General features: G+C 47.1%; 1 protein-coding gene and 1 pseudogene across 2 annotated transcripts; one reads left to right on the top strand and one right to left on the bottom strand.

Annotated features, from left to right (window-relative positions):
• Positions 1 to 10367: 10367 nt before the first annotated feature.
• LOC124661893 lies at positions 10368 to 12568 on the bottom strand. 2 transcript variants are annotated; one of them, XM_047199783.1, is made up of 3 exons: positions 12420 to 12568; positions 11193 to 12316; positions 10368 to 10463 (listed from the first exon to the last, which is right to left on the bottom strand). In XM_047199783.1, exon 2 carries the CDS (start codon positions 12277 to 12279, stop codon positions 11203 to 11205), a length of 1077 nt encoding a protein of 358 aa, XP_047055739.1. In that variant the 5' UTR covers positions 12280 to 12316; positions 12420 to 12568; the 3' UTR covers positions 10368 to 10463; positions 11193 to 11202. The 2 variants fall into 2 exon arrangements, with proteins under 2 accessions (XP_047055739.1, XP_047055738.1); XM_047199782.1 differs by having other exon boundaries at positions 11193 to 12312.
• A 203-nt stretch (positions 12569 to 12771) lies between these two features.
• LOC124662611 lies at positions 12772 to 16369 on the top strand (annotated as a pseudogene).
• The last annotated feature ends 2762 nt before the right edge of the window (positions 16370 to 19131 follow it).

Raw genomic sequence — 19131 nt, 5'->3', positions numbered from 1 at the left:
CCTGAGTCGTACAACGGAGTATTCGAGTCTATCTCGAGTTGCTCAAGCTTTGATTTCCGCTTGGCGCCGCCTTTCGTCTTTTCGAGAAGCAGATCTTGAAGATGAGGGTCCCGCACGACTGAAGCTAGCGGCACCTCTTCGTCGCCGTCAAGGTTATTGTCGTCGTCAAGTTTATTGTCGTCGTCAAGGTTATCGTCCTGTGCGACAAACTCTTCATCGTCATCAATATCATGATGCCCTCCTTCTTGCCGGCCATTATTACCACCTGACGCCGTCGCCCCATTGACCTCCGCGCCATCATCACTCATCCATTGAGTGTGTCCATGCATGAAACCATTAGTGAGCAGGTGCCCCTGCAATTTGCCTGAATACGGGTCAAACCATTTCCCTCGTTTGCATCTCCGGCACGGACACAATACCTCCGTGCGGTTATTTTCATACATGTCGATGATCGCGTGTTTCAGATATCTCATCACGATGCTTTCACTCATCTCGATAACCATTATCGCCTGCATGGTAAGATTACATAATTGATTAGAACCATGCATCCGTCGGCGAGTTTTCACGGAAAATTTCGGCATGACCTTCCTACACGGTAGGACATAGGAGCGCCGAAATGTGCCGAAACGGAAACTTGAAGAATCAACATTTCGGCGCAACGTTGGCAACTCATTTTCAACGCCAACACACACACAAGCACAAGCACAACATATATATATGCCACACACGAGAGCTAGCTTTGCTTCAAATGTCCAACATACGTCGATTTCATTCCTTAATTTGTTCATTAATCACCTATTTGTTTGATATATTCGTCGATGAGATCGAGACGACGCGCCGCGACAATGGCGTATGGAAGCCGACTTTCTAGATCTAGATCTAGATTGAGCGGTCAATGCGGGATATTAGATCTAGATCTACATAGGGGGATGTGGGAGATGCATGTAGGAAGGGAAGATTTGCTCAAAAAATATGATTTTGTTTGGTCAAATTGGTGAAATTGGGGATAGAAATGGGCAAAAATGAGCTGGGTTGGGAGAAGGCTCGGGTTTGTGTGGGGAGTGGAGTGGTAGTAGAGTGGGGGAGTGGTTGTTGAGCAGAAATAACCGCCCGAGTTACTGCCGGCGCACCATGGCACGGGTGCGCCGGCAGAACATAGCTATTTCGGCTATACCACCCCCAGGCCAGGCCCAAGGGTCATTGCTGGCGCACCAGCCCAGGGGTGCGCCGGCAATAGCCCGTTTTCCGCCGGCGCACCCCTGGGTTGGTGCGCCGGCAATGACTCTTGGGCCTGGCCCGAATCGACCGCGGCCATGCCAAGTTTTTTCCCCGGCGCGTCTTTCCGGCAGGTGCGCCGGCAGTAGGCCCTCATCGCCGGCGCGGCTGAAAACAGGTGCGCCGGCAACCCTTTCCACCGGCGCGTTTTCTAGGTGGTGCGCCGGCACCACTTGCCTCCACCTATAGCCATTTTCCTAGTAGTGGTTGGTGAAGGAGTGTAGTGCGGCGCAACACCAGTGATTCCGGCGCCAACGTGGAACCTGCACAACACAATCAAACTACTTTGCCCCAACTTAACAGTGAGGTTGTCAATCTCACCGGCTTGCTGAAAACAAAGGATTAAACGTATGGTGTGGAGAATTATGTTTGCTTGCAGAAAACAAAAGAGAACAATGATTGCAGTAGGTTGTATTTCAGATGTAAAAGAATGGACCGGGGTCCACAATTCACTAGTGGTGTCTCTCCAATAAGATAAATAGCATGTTGGGTGAACAAATTACAGTTGGGCAATTGACAAATAGAGAGGGCATAACAATGCACATACATATCATGATGACTACTATGAGATTTACTTAGGGCATTATGACAAAGAACATAGACCGCCATCCAAGCATGCATCTATGCCTAAAAAGTCCACCTTCGGGTTAGCATCCGCACCCCTTCCCGATATTAAGTTGCAAACAACAGACAATTGCATTAAGTACCGTGCGTAATGTAAACAATACAAATATCCTTAGACAAAGCATTGATGTTTTATCCCTAGTGGCAACATCACATCCACAACCTTAGGGGTTCTTCGTCACTCCCCGCATTCAATGGAGACATGAACCCACTATCTAGCATAAATACTCCCTCTTGGAGTCACAAGTATCAACTTGGCCGCAGCCTCTACTAGCAACGGAGAGCATGCAAGATCATAAACAACACATATATGATAGATCAATAATCAACTTGACATAGTATTCCATATTCATCGGATCCCAACAAACACAACATGTAGCATAACAAATAGATGATCTTGATCATGATAGACAGCTCACAAGATCTAAACATGATAGCACAAGAGGAGAAGACAACCATCTAGCTACTGCTATGGACCCGTAGTCCAAGGATGAACTACTCACGCATCAGTCCGGAGGCGGGCATGGTGATGTAGAGCCCTCCGGTGATGATTCCCCTCTCCGCCAGGGTGCCGGAGGCGATCTTCTGAACCCCCCGAGGTAGGGTTGACGGCGGCGGCGTCTCTGGAACTATTCTCGTATCGTGGCTCTCGGTGATAGGGTTTTCGCGACGGAAGGATTATATAGGCGAAGGGGCAGAGTCGGGGGATGCTCGAGGGGCCCACCCCATATGGCGGCGCGGCCAGGGGTGGGGCCGCGCCCCCCTATGGTGTGGCCGCCTCGTGGTCCCTCTTCGTCTCCTCTTCGGTGTTCTGGAAGACTCCGTGGAAAATAAGACCGTGGGCTTTTGTTTCGTCCAATTTCGATAATATTTCCTGTGTAGAATTTCTGAAACCAAAAACAGCAGAAAACAGGAACTGGCACTGCGGCATCTTGTTAATAGGTTAGTCTCGGAAAATGCATAAAAACATTATAAAGTGTGGGTAAAACATGTAGGTATTGTCATAAAACAAGCATGGAACATAAGAAATTATAGATACGTTGGAGACGTATCACCCCCAGGCACCCCATCGACCTAAATCCTCCGTATATTTATACATCTTCTCGGGAAAACCCTGGATACCCGAGCCTCCATCCACGAAAAGTTCCGTCGTGGCCGCCATTGCAGAATCCATCTCGGGGGGTTCTGAACCTCTTCCCGGCACCCTGCCAGAGGGGGAAATCATCGCCGGAGGCATCTACACCGCCATGCCCGCCTCCGAAGTGATGCGTGAGTAGCTCATCCTTAGACTATGGGTCCATAGAAGTAGCTAGATGGTTGTCTTCTCTAATTTGTGCTTCATGTATAGATCTTGTGAGCTGCCCTACATGATCAAGATCATCCTTATGTAATCCTACATGTTATGTTTGTTGGGATCCGATAAATATTGTATACTATATTGAGATCGATTATATATTCATGTCATATGTTATTTTTTATCTTGCATGCTCTCCTTGCTAGTAGATACTCTGGCCAAGTAGATGCTTGTGACTCCAAGAGGGGTATTTATGCTCGATAGTAGGTTCATGCCTCTAGTAATATGGGAGAGTGACATGAACTTCTAAGATTGTAGATGTGCTATTGCTACTAGGGAGAAAACAACAATGTTTTATCCGAGGGTAATTCTATTGTTTACTTTACACACATTGCTTAATGCGATAATCTGTTGCTTGCAACTTAATACTGAAAGGGGTTTGGACGATAACCGGAAGACGAATTATTAGTCATAGACGCAGTTGGATTACGGTCTATGTATTATGTTGTAATGCTCAATCAAATCTCATAGTAATCATCTTGTCATGTATGGTCGATATTCTGTCAATTTATCTTTATGGAGAGACACCTCTAGTGAAATGTGGACCCCATTCCTATTTCCTTTACACTGATAAATTCATCTAATGCAATCCTGTTCTGTTTACTTTATGCAAACATCTCTTTTCACTCGATACGTCTAATCCTTTCTGTTCAGCAAATCAGTGAGATTGACAACCTCACTACAAGTTGGGGCAAAGTACTTTGGTTGTGTTGTGTGAAGGTTTCACGTTGTTGCTGACGCCGGTAGTGCGCCCTGCCACTAGTCATCTAGCTACACCTTCAGAAGTCACGTATTTCTCCTACTGGTCGATTAAAACTTTGTTTCGTACTAGGGAAAACTTGCTGTTGTGCTCATCACACCTTCCTCTTGGGGTTTCCCAACCACTTCCACAACAACGCTCAGCAAGATTGTCTGGCGCCATCACCAAAGCACCATCAGTTACCACAACTGGTGACAAAGAATTTTCCGTATAAAAAACGATACTTATACCTGTATTTTTGCTTGGAGAAACAGAAGTGATCACAGAATAGGTAGCCGCAGAAGATCCGAGCTGAGCAACAACCATACCCATGTCCAAACCCTGGGACAATGATTGGCCATGATCAGTACCGGGGCTCGCCGCGGTCGGCGTCAGAGGAGACAACATGCAGGGGACCAGCGCATGCTTCTGGGTGATGCCGTAGTGGCCAGCATCCGCCACTCCCGTCTCGCCAGCTAGCGCCATGCCCGCCAATGGCATTGCGGCAGGAGCCGACAGCGTTGCCAGATGCGGTCGACATGGTGACCGAGGGGACCGCGGGCCCCGTGGCAGAGGCGACGCGGCTCCAGGAGCTGGCTCACCGGCCAACAGCGACGCACCAGGTGGCTGCAGGCTGCCCAGTGGCATCGGACAGGCAACAACGTCCACTGGAGGCTCCAATCCCAAGGTCGACAGCAGCAGATTTTTCACCAATCCCGATACAGAATCAACATGGGGAAGAGAGCCAGTGCTATCTTCTTCCGCATCAGCATGCAATAACGAATTTAGCATAGAAAACTTGTAATTTTCACCAGAATTTAAATGTGAATAAGAAAAATGTTGCAGCACATCAGATGGTAAAATATTTTTAGCATGTTTCATACCTTTGCTCAACAATTCAGTACTAAGAGAACCAAACAATATTGGAGCCTCAATTTGATCTTGAGCTAGCTTGATGACCAACCACACCTTTTCCACTATTCATCTGTTGCACATTGCCATTCTTCTTATTGCCATTGTTTTGATTCTCATTAATCCCAGTCTTCTCAATATCCATGTCATCTGCACCATCCCTATTATCTCCATTAGATCCATTATCATCTCCTCCACCATCATTGCCTCCATTGTCGTCGACTCCATCATTTCCAAGTTGAGTCACAATTACTGGTTCGACATCAAATGCAAGCTTAAAAAAACCCCTTTGGATGAACACCTCCGTCGTTGTTTCTGGTATAAGAGCATGATCTAAACAACCAATCCGCAACCTCTCCTAGTGTGAACCATGTCTACCTCTTTTGTCTTGCCAAACAGAGTACCTACCGCCCATAAAGACAAGAAATCAGTTCTCACATTAGTTGGAATCCCTCTCACACACAACCAAACTTCAGGCAACATATACAAGGGGTCCTCCAAGGCCGACCAATCATCAAAAATCAATTCTGAGGCTCTGTCCGGTACAGGATAAGTATGGAAAGTCTTCATCCGCTGAGCTTCTACCTTATTAGGGAACTTCACCCTAAAAACATTATTTTGAAAATTATAAATCTCCCATTGAAAGTTTTCTACAAGCACAATTCTCCTCAAGCAATCTGCAATCTAGACAGTAACTTTTACAAGTTTCATATTATCCACCTTGGCTTATATGTGCCCATGTGAGCAACTCAAAAAACATAAGTTGTTCAATGGCATACCCATACATGGTGACATACGGTTTAGGAGCCTGAAGAAGATGAAATGCACTTGAAATGTGATTAGGCGACTCACAAATATCACATACCGATGCAGTGCAAGTATCAATCTGGCGGCCTGGTTTCTTGCAACGAAAACACGGGTTCTTCTCAGCTTTCTTAGTCTTCTTTGCTGGATTCGGGTCATCTGGTTTGTGCACCGCCGCCGTATCCAACTGCATGGGTTGGGTTTGTTGCAAACCAGGGGTCACCACTTGGTTCTGTTGCGAGACAGTAGCAACTGTATGCCTTGCCGTTTGAAGTGCCCGCTCTGCTTCTACCGCATGTGGCAGTCCTTCCCCTCCTCCCTTCTGCGCTGCTGCAGCTAGTGCCGCTACCACCCCCTGCATAGCTTCCTTAAGCAAATCTAGGCTAATACTAGCCAAATTAGAACCCATCTGATTGACAGGGCCATTGTTTCCCCCACCAACATTCCGGAATTGGTTGTAGCTAGACCGTCCTCCACTATAATTCCGATTATTTGCATTGAAATTATTGCTTCCAAAATTCCTAGGCCGGTACTGAAAATTACCTCCATTGCGGCTGTAGTTGTTGTAATTCGAGCCACGGTTGAATTGACCAAAGTCAGCCCCAAACTCCATCGGGAAAGCTTGACCTTGTCCATCACGATCATCAGCCGAGCCGCTTGAATCGCCAGCAACAAAGTTGCCTTGACGATTATTGGCACCGCCAAAGAAACGATTATTGTATCCACCTCCTCCCCGGCCACCATTTCTCGCTTGAGGACCATTAAAACCGTCACCATTGGCAGACGAAGACCCATTGAAGGGGCCGCCACTACCAGCACCGTTGTAGCCTCCGCCACGGCCGACACCGTTGTAGCCTCCACCACGGCCAACACCGTTGTAGCCACCGCCACGACCCCTGCCAGGACCATTGCCTCAAGCAGGTTCGTCTCCCCCGCCATTGTTGTTCATACCTCCAACAACACACTCACCGCCGCCTCTAGAAGATGAGTTTGCTCTTGCTCACCAGAACCCTAATTTGCGACGCCATCGACATGAATTTTTTGGGGTCCCGATGATGCACTTTGGGCCTTGGCCATGCGAGCCTCCCGATGCGCAGCGTTAAGCAGGCTAGGTCGGCCTCGAGTCCGATCTCTGTGATTCACCGAATTCTTGAAAGGGCCCAGTAGCACTTTTTTTGAATTCAGCGGATTAATCGGATCAGATGCGAGTTTCTCCTTTGAGGAGTCGGACTGCCGATGCCGTCGCCGGATCACCGTCCAACCCTCAAGATCATGGTCGGGGATAGTAAAAGATGTAGGTTCGATAGCACGGAACCGAAACCGGTAGCAAGGAGATTTAACCCCGCCCGGCGACGAGGGAGAACGATCAAAGATACATACCTTGTCTGATGGTGAAGACAATTCCAGCACTGCCTGTCGTTGCCGTCGTTGACGCTGAAGCTGATGTTCCACGCGCGGAGCCAGCCCCGATGCTGATTCAAGCAGATCCCTAGCCTCATCCGGTGAAGGATTTCAGCAGAGATACTTGAAAGCACGATTGGAATCAACCCCATCCTCCTCAGTCTCCGAACTGGATTCCTCCTCCGACGCAGCCAGTACCCAGAACCGACCCAGAGGGATCAAGTCCGTCGAGTCTGCCAGCGGTGAGCCTTCGGCAGCGGCCGGCGAAGGAAGATCGCCAGCCAAATCACCTAAGGCCATGTTCGTTTAATCCCTCAAGGGCATGGATTGGCCTGGATTACAGCCCAATCCTGGTTTCCCAGCCCGGAGATGATTTTTTTCCAGCACAACAAGATCATGGTCTTCGCTTGTTCCCGGACGGAATTTTCTGCCCTGCATATCCCGTCTATCTCCATTGATTTTGTCTGGAAAGAAATCATCCCCACATGATGTCTGGACGAATTTCCCTGCACGATCGAGCAAGCAAGGGGCAACTTGTGACCTAGTAAGGATTAACCGAACCGTTTTGAAATACTACACAGGAAGTTATGGGAAGGGATGAATAGGGGTTAGTGGGGATTAGGTGAAGGAACGGGATCAACCAAATCCAAGCATGGATCAGTTCCACGTCTGGATTCTTTCCAAGCAAAACGAACAAGGCCTAAGGCGTCGCCAGACCCTGTAAGACCTTGCTAGAGTTTTAGCCAGACCCTGTAAGACCTTGTTTGGTACTAGAGTTTTAGTGGGGATTAGCGGGATAATCCGCTCCAAACTTTAAATCCCCACTTATCCCCAATGCATGTTTAGTGCTAGAGTATGAGAGAGTTTAATCCCCACTTATCCCCACTTATCCCCCAAATTTTAGTGTAATTTTTTCAATCCTCAATACTCTACCCCTACCTAGTGGATTGGGGATGGGGTTTTGCGGGGATTGAATGACAGCAGTGATTCACCCAATACTCTAGAGTATTATCCCCACTAATCCCCACTGAAACACTAGTACCAAACAAAGCCTAACGGTCATGACAATTTGATTCTAGTAACGGCCCCAAACTGATACTCATACACTGCTTTGCACAGCTTGCAAGCCTTCACAGGAACAATAGGACTTTGGATGGGCACTTGGATGCTGCAATGTTCATAATTTTGTTGGCAGACAATACAGTGATGCTGGAAATTCTGGACCAGCTACACATACAACCATACACCAAAGATGGCGGAAATCTTGACTATGGCAGTTTTGTCACGATGATCAAGAGGCTGTACTGTGGAAATCCTATTCCATTGGATGTCTTCAAATGGCTCGAGGTGATCTCAAAGGGAACTGGATACTGGCTTTCGGAACAGATTGTGAACCACATATTCATGATGGATGATACAGCTGCTTTTGGCGCTTTCCAATCCATGTACCATTCCTTCCTAGAGTTCGATAAAGATAAAAACACCGACTTCTGGAATATGGTTCACTCCAAGAAGAGGACGAAACACACTACCTGGAATCTAAGGTACTTCGAGTGCTCCCTTCTGTGGGAAGCTTTCATCTGGACGGACCATTTCGGGAGAAGAACCTGGTATGAGCCAAATGTGAAGGGCCTGGTGAAGCTTGTCCGAAATTGCTGGGAACACCCGGCAATGTTACTGCAAGGTTTTTTGCTCTACATCCTCCCGGCGACCCACCCAGACCTCCTACCTGATGTGCAAAAAGCTCTTTCTGATGCAGGTTACCTGAAGCATCTGAGGATGTGAACTCCTCTTTTCACCACAATTCAGTAGATTTGCATGCTCAGTCCCACCCAGACCTTCTCCCTGATGTACAAAGGGCTCACAGATGACCTGAAGCATTTATGAATGTGAATGACTCCTCTTTCACCACAATTTACCAGAAAATCTTGTATCCTTACCCACCCAGAGCTCATATCTGATGTAGGAAAGGCTCAGGCGCTGGTTACCTGAAGAATCTGAAGATGTGAATGACTGCTCACATTCACATAACCTACTGTAGCACTCAAGATTTGTTCTGAAAATAATGTATATATGTACACTTTCTTCCCTTCTGCTTCGGAAACAGCTTTACAAGTTTTTGGCATTAACCTCACTTTTACTATGTGGAAATTCAGTATGTTGTCTGTTTGCGAGCATTCACCAACTCTGGTTCTATATATTGATGTTGTTCTATTTTCTTCATGTAATTGCAATCAAGAGACTAAAAATATGAAGCTTTTGGTCTAAAATAAATGACACACTGCGCTAAGATATGAACCTGCGTATGCAATCATGAAAAGAATACCAAAGAAGACATAGACAGAAGTTATTATTTCCAAATCAGCAAAAGCCTGTACCTGTTAGGCTACATTGTCGCAATTTCAAGACAGCATGCTTCTCTTGGAATTACTTTATGCTTCAGTACATTGCAAAGTAGCAGATGTTTTGCAAATGAACCTGCCACATCATATGAACAACCTTTTTTTCTCCCGAACTTATGGCATGTGAATAACTGGATATTATGGCAGTTCCAATTGCTTTTCTTTACCTAAAAGGCAGCTCCAAGAGCAAAAGGGTACCACATACTTGGCACTCTTGGCAGTATACATGTTATGCTCTGCATTTTAATGGGTGGTATTCTTGTTCTTAGCAAAGCCAGTTGAAATGTAGGGTTCCATCAAGATGTAAAATATATATGCCTGGGCAGAAAAGGTAGCAGATAAAGGTCTCAGTGAACCTATGTATCGGTGCTAACCTGACAAGAGTGTCGTTGCACAGGAGAGCAGATGGCTTGTGTTATAGGCATAATGGTTCAAATCTATCCATAGTATCTTATGATGAAGGCAGAATGGCAGATTATTAGATCGTTCCATCCTGCTAATTCTGAAATAACACATGGATCTAGGGCACCTAGTTGCCAAATTGATCAATCCAGGAAATAGATGCAAGATTACCGTATGTTGTTGTACCTTTCATTGAGAAAGCTATGATCACAGGCCCACTACTTTAGTCATGCATTGTTTTTATGCTAGAATGAGAAAAACTGCTAAGCTGAGGAGACCTACGAAATTACTGGTCAAGTTACAGTGACAAAATGCTTTTACTGTTTATCTCGGGGAAATATTTGAACCTGTCATCCACAATTCCACATTTAGTACCGTATGATATATTGCATGTATTTTAGGCCGTGAAACCTGTCAGCATCTAAAAGTTTCCCAGGACAGACATGTAAAACAATAGATCAACAAGCCAAGAGGTAAACTTTTTATTGATGCAAACCATATTTTACATCCAGAAAACGGGAAGATACATAGTATCAGGGAACCAAACTAAGAGCACCTCCAGCCGTCTCCCCGACCAGGCCCGCGGCAGCCGTTTTTTTCATCCGGACAGCGTTATTCGGCCCAGCCGCGCCCCCGGTTCCTCGTTTTCCCCCGGAATAGGCCCTTAATCCATCCGGAGAGCCCAAGCCACCCCCGCCCCCCCGGGGTCGCTCGGGGACTCCGGGCGAGAGAAAAGCGGGGACAGGCCCGCTCTGTCGGCGAGATAACACGCAAACCCCACCACTTTCTCGTCGCAAATCCCCCTCCCCTCTCGTAGCTCTCTTGCCGCCGGCACCACCCCTCGCTAATCCGCCGGCCGGTTGCCTGCACTCCGCCGTCCCTCCTCCCACCAGCCTATATTCCGCCGTCCGTCGTGTCGTCTGCCTAATTCCGCCGCCGGGCAACTCCTCGCGTCGCGCCTCATCGACCACGCCCAGCAGGTGTTCGTCCATTTGCCTGGGCGGACATGGACTCGGATGACATGGAGGAGCAGATGTTCGCCGAGATTTTTGAAGAAGAGATGGCAGCCGCCGCCCAAGACGAGGAGCACATGTTGATCCTAGCTTGCTTGTCCGGCTTGTACGCGGAGAAGGCCATTGGTCACCGTGGTGGGTCGACACCAGGTCTACCTGGGGAGACGGCTGGAAGTTCGTCTCCCCACGCCAAAGTTTCGTCCAATCCGGCGTTATTTATCGCCAGGTTTGGCCGTGGGGAGCGCCAACGGCTGGAGGTGCTCTAACCAGCTAGTCCTACATCCAGAATGCTGTAGGAGAAAAAGAGGTGATATACTTTGACACTCGATAGGAGTTGGTGGTGGGATTGCTGGTGGTTTGCAGTTCTCCCTTATGACTGTACTTGAGGCCAAACTTGGTTATGAGGAGCATGCAGCCATCACAATCACCAAAAGCATCCTCATACTCCACTTCCTCACGCACCACACACTCCACAACGCAAAACTTGGCGTTGCCCATGTAGGTGAGAGTGGCATCTTGGGCTGCTTGTTTTCTCATGGGGACGCTGCGGAACAACTTCTTCTCCTTGACAATTTTCCAGTCTGGCTGCTCGGTACCGCTGCGGGAGGCGACTTGGCAGGAGCAGATGTAACCATCCTTGTGGAGGCCAACCCATGCGTCCAGCGTGCTGTCATAGTAGCCTTGGCCCTGGAAAGGCAAGGCCCATCCCCCATGGAACCTCCACTCACATTGCCTGGTGTCAAAGGAGAAGGTCCGGCATCGCAGATTGGACCTGTTGAGCGCGGACATGAAGATGGTGCGTCCATCTGGGTGCATGGCGTAGGAGGTGATCCATTCATCCTCCTTGAATGGCGGTGGCGTGGGCACACTTGTCCAGGACCAGTCCATGGTTGGACTTGGAGACCATGGATCCTCCTCCTTGCCAACAGTGGGTGCCCATGACATCACCTCAAGGGAGTTCCTGTGGTAGTATGTCAAGGCATATAGCATGTCGGCAGCAGCCACCGAGATGTGAAAATCGCCGAGCAGTGGAGCTGGGAGAGGAGGGCCGACGGCGAGTCCTGCCCTTTCCGTGTCATAGACAAGGGTGGGAGCGCTGCCACAACGTGGGTTTGTGGCGATGAGGATGTTTCTGCCCAGGACATCGAAGCACATTGGATTACCAGGTACAGGTGACACTAGCCGGAGGACGGGTGGCTGGCGGAGGTCAGCAGTGTCTTGGTCGGCGTCAATCTTGTGGATGCTGAACCCGCTGTCCCAGTCATCCAGCACCAGATAGAGGTGCTGTTTGTGATCAGGCCGTGACCTTTTGTTGTCCTGCTTCTTGTCCTGTCCCTGCGCCCGCTTAGCCATATCCCTGCTTCGATTTGTTGCTTCCTCCGACGATCGACTGTTTGTAAGCAGAGCATAAGTAAGGCCTCTCTAAATACTGGGTCTTTATTGTGGTTGGTGCTTGGGCGAGTTGTAATCGAATTCGGAGGCAAATTGCGTACCTGACCTCAGATCCGAGCCGGAAACTGTCGAATCAGAGCCACCTGATCTGGAAACCGGGCCGGACGCGGTGGGATCAGATTCAGATGGTCGCCGCCGGGCGCCCAACACCCAAACGGCCAACGCCTCCGCCGATCTCTCCCTCCCTCGGCCAGTTCATCACCGGTCGCCTCGCCTCCTCTGGCCTCCTATCTTCGCTTTCTTTCTTTATTATTTCCGAAATAAGCTGCGCCTGCGCGGCGGCGTTTTCGCAAAAAGGTCCCTCGGTGTTTTCACCTGAAGGAAAGCGTCCCCCGCCCCTCCTCTTCCTCTTCGTCCGACCGACGAAGTCGCCTCTTCCCCTCGCCTCACCGCCATCCGGCGGTACATCCTTGTTTAGGTCCAGCCGGAGGCGATGGGGCAGTTTGCTTCGGGCGGTCTCCCCGGCATGGTGTCCCTCCGCCGACTCTGCCGTCTGCCAGGTCCGACTTAATGCCTTGTGATTTGTCCTGCTGATCTAGCTATATGCGCTTGTCCTGCACTGGAGTAGTTCCAATCCATGACCTCTGATGATTGATCCATCCATGATGCTTGTTCACGTGTACTGATCCCAACTAAGATTTTGGAGTAGCTCATAGCAGATTGCTAGAAGTGATATTACCTACTTGTAACTTCAGTGCAGTGAAGATTTTCTGTAATGCTCAATAGCTGGACTGTAAATTATTGTTTTTTCTTCAATCAATAATTTTAGGAATATTCCCAGCCAAGAATAATTTTTAGGAGTGTTTAACTTCACTGCACATTACTGTTTGCAACAAGTAAAAGTATGTGGATCATGGCAATTTAGTTGCCTGTAATGTACAATTGTACATTGTACAATGGAATAACCTGCAGACGCAGAGTATACTGAATTTTGTCGATTCTCGTCTGCTGCCTGGTTAGTCTGAACTTGCCATGCAATGGCATTTTGGTTACCTACTGACTGTTTTTGGAATATCTTAAATCCATTGTTACACCTAAAATTTGCAACCTATCCACTGGTCATGTCATAGTACATGCCCTACCCACTTTGCAGTGTCCAGCTCTAGCAATCCATGGCCAATCAACCAGATTTGTCCTCCAAAAGGAAGACTGGTCTGAGCAGGTTAACCATCCACTGTCATGTCATTAAGTACAGTATGTGGACCTTGTCATGCATCGATTGGTAGTTTTAAGAGTCAAAGTGAGATTTGGATCCCTCTCCCTGTCAATTTATTCCTTGTGCTGGTGCAATCTCTGGTTTGGCCTGGAGCATCATTTACTGATTAGTTTTTCTTCGCTTACTAGATCTCTTGCTAGTTGCTGCAGTCAGATGCAAACTTAGGATTGCTTCTTATTGGGCAATTGATGTTTTCCTTTTTCTTTTGCTATAGTCGCTGGTGGAAACGAGCTGATTATATCAAAGTGCATTTTGCTGAAAGCATGAATGAGTTCCATCACCGCTTGATCATGGAAGTATGCTGAAATTACTCTATGCTTCTGTTCATTCAATGTCATGTCAAAATGAATTCTGTTGCTAGCTTATTCTGTTTTCTTCTGAACCGTTGAGTCGAGCTGTAGATAGAGCCCAAGAATCGCATTTGCGTAGACACATTGCTTCCGATTATGACGTGAATATTTAGCTCACACAATCAAGTCAAACGCATCGACCAGGGATCCCACTGCAGACAGCCATTGCCCCTTCCCGAACCTGTCGTGGCCGTCAAATGCATCGACCTCGCTTGCACACCGTGCCTGAGTGAGTCCCATCTTTCACAACCTGCCTGTACTTCTCCTCCTCAGTCAGCCCAGCTCAATTGTTTTAGGCTGGGCCAGAGTCACACATCCAAATGGCTCTTCCCTTCCTTCCTTCCTTCCTTCCTTGCAATCCCTCCCGGCACGTGCGGACCATCGGGGCCGCTGGCGGTGCTCACTGAACGCTGCAGTGTGGCGCGTGGGGGGAGAAGAGGGAGTGTGAGGGGCATGGCTAGCAGGCGTTCCCTCTCCCCCCCCCCCCCCCCACGCGCCCCTCACGCTGCCTCTTCTGAGTTCCGGTGAGACTGAGGCCGCGGAGCAGTGTAAATCTATGGAGATAAGAGAAGGGTCTGTTGCAGGGTCGCTACAGCGGTTGCGCGCGCTGATATGTGGCATGGCGGCAGTAGGTGTGGCGGTTAGCCGATGCTTGGTGGCGGAGCGGCGCCAGGGGTCACAAGGGGCCGGGAACGGCGCGGTCGGGACATGGGGTTGCGTTTTCTTTTCTCTTTCTTTTCCATGTGAGCAACGAACCGGTACTTCTATTTGGCAGTGGCAAACAGCATAATAGTTCCTAACTCTGCAGGGTAGAATTGGAAATAAAAATGACATACCGCAAGAAGCGTTACTGCTTTTTTATTAAGTATAGATAACCATGTGATTGGAAGCTGATATAAATATCGGCTTGATTGGTAACATAGGCATCCTGGCTCTCACTAACTGTTTGCAAGAATATGCCCTACAGTGCTTCAATCTTCTTAGTATTTCATTTGTTCTCCTTTTATTTGCATGATTTCCTTACAAGGTTCATTGATTCAGTTAACAAAATAATCAGTCCATTCGCAGAGAAATTGTGACCTCTATGATCCTTTTCATTTACCTATATTTGGGCAACATACATTCACTTGGCATTATGCTGTAGCTAATTTTATTGGCAGTTTTAAGCGTTAAACACTACTATTTCCTAGCTTATCCATGTTCTATTGCTTTTTTTTATGCTTCATTCCGAGTAACATATAGTGAATCTGCATTGTATAATTTCAGGCACATGAGTTTGGTCAGTGGACTGCTTGGTATGTTTCAAGGAGGTGTGCTCTGGTGTCCCACCCCCCATCCACCATCAAAGTTGAAAGTTAGCCCACGAAGGGGTATCGTGAGATCCTAGCCGTCCACAAGGCCAAAGTTTGGAGAAGGGGGGGGGGGGGGGGCACTGAAGCAAAACCCTGTTTGAAGACAGTATATTCCCTATTTTACTTCAAGCTGCAGTTCATGTGAGAGAAAATAAGGTCCCCAAAGCTGAAGAAGTTCTTACCCGTTATACTGGGAAGCATCCTGATAATTCTAAAGAAGTCCTCATTGCACTTGCCCAGATTGCTGCTAGTGCAAAGCATTTTCAAATTGCTGCTGACTTGCTGTATAAAATGTCTGCATCCACAACATGCCTGCTACAGTTGGTACACTAGTAGCTCTAAAAGAGCATCTAAGTGACTCTAATGGTGCTACTTCTGTACTTGATTCTGCTATCCATTGTTGGAAGAATGCATCACAGAGGACAAGTTAGACGTGTTCATGAGGGAGGCTGCTTCATTTAAGCTCAATCATGGGCGTGATGAAGAGGCTTATCAACTGTATGAGGAACTTGTGAAGAGCTATGGGAGCACAGAAGCGTTGGCTGGGTTAGTCGCAACTTCAGCTCGCAAAGACCTTGAGAAAGCAGAGCTATATGAGAAGAAGCTGAAACCATTGCCTGGTCTTAAGGGAATTAACGTCGAGAGCCTGGAGAAGACATCTGGTGCAAGACATGTAGACCAAGCCGTGAAGGTGGATGCTCCTGAGGAAGTGAAGAAGCAAAAGGCTAAGAAGAGGAAGAGGAAGCCTAAATATCCAAAGAACTTTGATCCAGTGAACCCAGGGCCACCCCCAGATCCTGAGAGATGGCTGCCCAAGAGGGAGAGGTCGAGTTACCGTCCAAAGAGGAATAAGAGCGTCCAGGTCAGAGGTGCCCAGGGTTCTGTGAGTAAGCATGATGCAGCCAGGGCCGGTCCTGAGATTTTGGGGGCCCGGGGCGAAACTAGAATCCGGGCCCCTAATACAAATATTTATACTTTCTTTATTTGGAAACAATTTACTTTGATTTATGTAAATTTACATATATCTGAACGCGTTTTAGTGTGTAAATACATATAAATCTAGAAAAATCTGAGTTACTTATTTATGGATGGAGTAAGTAATAAATATATAAATATATAAAATGTTATGACACTTCAAACCAATCCAATTTTTTGATATAATTTTTTTTATACTTGTTTCATATTTTTTTATTTAAACATACTTAAATGCAAACTTAGTGATGATGTATCAATATCACTTGACATCTCGTGTTGTCGCGGTGGTTGGTTCAATATGGGTATGTATCTCTTGTCTAGGTGATGGCCATCTGGCATTGTGCACAACACACAACATATGAAGAATTGGATGTATATCTAGTCATGGTCTTGCATCTCATTCTTTCTTTAGCTATTATCTGAACTAAATTTCTTTATTTTTTTGGTTCGGAGTAGACTTAGTCGTCATGGTCGGACTATCCTCTACTGCTACCGTCCAATGGGCACTCGACTGTCTCCATTTTTGCTTTCGCACCGTCCACGCCCTCTCAGATCCTCTTACGCAGTCTACATACTAGGGTTGATTATTTCACCTTTTTGGAAATAGTTAGAGCAATTTAGGAGAAATCCGATTTTTCCCAGAAAAAACGAGGAGAACAATTACAGCAATCCTTGCGCAGTGAAACTAAAAATGTGTGGATGGTTTGCATTATGTGGAGCCCTCTTCCTTCTAGCCCACCGGGCCTAGCCTAATTAATCCTCTTGTATATAGCTAACCAATGGATAAAAGGGGGAGAAAAACAAAGCAAAAAGGAGGCCCAAGTAATAAAGAAAAACTGTCCCACGTCTCAGCCCACTGGAAGCATCGTCTGTAAGACTAAGACCGTAACGATTCGTTCTTCCTCTCTCGTACCGGAGTACAGAAAAAACTTAGACCTGCTCTAATGGCGGCGGCCGGCCGTGCATGTATTTTTCTTCCCTACTGCATCTCTCATACCTAGATGGGGCCCCTCTGGATGCTGGGGCCCGGGGCGGCCGCCCCTCCCGCCCCCCCCCTCCGGGCCGGCCCTGGATGCAGCCGCTGCCAATGCTGGTGGTGCCTCTTCGAAAGCAAGCCAAGCCACCACCTCAGCAAAGGCTCCAGAACCACCGAAGGGCAATAAGTCCCGGAATAAAAAATCAAGGAGATAGGTGTCAAATTTGTTGTCAAAATATAACAGTACAAAAAAGACATTGTCCATTTAGTATGTTGACTTGCAATTTTTTGTGTGTGTTATTTGCATTGGATTGCCCTCTGCTATGCTTTTAGAATCATCTTTATGGTGACCTGAGTCTAGACTGTTGCAAATTTTGTTGAGACTAGCTATGGCCTATGGTTGAACATTTTTGGTTGAATGCTCCCCAAAAACCAAATACCCTAAATCATAAAACATTTGTTGCACATGCAAGTCACGAAATCAGAACCCTGCAAGTGCTCTCCACTCTGCCAAAATAAAAGGCTTTTTTCGAGAAACTTTGTAAACAGAAGTCGCCAGTATGCTCTTTTTCCCATTCCCTGCACTAACCCATATGCTTTCGACATGAATGAACAGTGACGCAAGTTTCTTCTCCAGCAACACTTCTTCATCTGGGGAACCTTTTGTTTCAAACACAAACGAAATTGATGGTTTCAAGCACATACAATAGTAAGGTTCAGAGGATACGTAGATTCATGTACCTCTACTCTAAGGAGATAAATATACAACATCTCCAAACACTCATCAGCTGAAAGCAGCATCTATACTACTGCTGGACAGGTGCTACTACAGCTACAAGTTCACGTTATGTCATGCAGTTAAAACTAGTACTTTTACTATATGCACACCATATTTGCCAAGCTACTGCAGTTGCTACAGCTCACAACCTGATAAATCAACAGACCATAACTAAATCCTATTGTCATTCAATAGAGAGTTGACATCTGGGGTCACAACGAGATGCCGTTTCTCGATGTCCCCGAGCTGGCAGCAATGTTTCTTTTTAGTGTTCATGGCTACTGCGTGTTGTGTCATCTCACATTCAGTACCCGGGTTCACCTGCAATGGAAGAACCTAAGCAGTAAGGACCATACATATGGATACCTTGCTAGATCCTACTGTAGATGTTAAAAGAAAAAAATGTAGAAGACAGAAACTAACATCAAACAAGGCATCTCCCAACTTCATCTTGACCTTGCCACTCTTGTACACCAGCATCTTGCCCATATACCCTCCTGGCAAATCATTCAGACTGTATCCTTCTTTCACCTCCTTCACTATGGACCTTCCATTCCTTTCAACTACAGTGGTTGATGTTCTTAGCAAAGGAAGAGATTTCGGCAACTGGAATAAGAACATTCTTGTTTTGTCGTCACGTTCCTGTCGTTCCAAAGAGTGAACAAATTACACAAATGCAAGATAGTATCAGGGAAATGGTGTACGGCGCAGAGAAGCCTACGAGCAGATTGAGCTCTTTTGCTGGATGAACGGAAGATTCACATTCAGTTGAGCTTGGGAGAGGCTCCGGTAACTCAGCATTATTGTCATCTTCATCCTCATCATCATCATCTTCATAACCGTAGAACCTTTCTGTTAACCATTAAAACATTCCCATTACAATTCCTAGTGGAATGTTCTTTTCAAATGTTTGGACCCAATGAAGTCTCAAATTACCTGTATTGGCAGCAACAGGAGGGGCTCTAGGGATTTGAAGTGCCCTCTTCTGTTAAAGGAAGTACAGACCAAAAGAGGAACATAAATCATGCAACTGTCATGACAAGGAAACTCTACATTTTTTCTAACAGAGTGATGCTGAACCCTGAGAGAATTTTGGTGAACTCACT

The sequence above is a fragment of the Lolium rigidum genome, chromosome 6 (genome assembly GCF_022539505.1).
Source record: "Lolium rigidum isolate FL_2022 chromosome 6, APGP_CSIRO_Lrig_0.1, whole genome shotgun sequence".
NCBI lineage: Eukaryota > Viridiplantae > Streptophyta > Magnoliopsida > Poales > Poaceae > Lolium > Lolium rigidum.
Note: the sequence above shows the minus strand (reverse complement) of the source record. Positions and strands in the feature narration are given on the sequence as shown.

Excerpts from the sequence above, each read along its gene's own strand:
- LOC124661893 (XM_047199783.1), bottom strand. The coding sequence starts at position 12,279 with ATGGCTAAGCGGGCGCAGGGACAGGACAAGAAGCAGGACAACAAAAGG.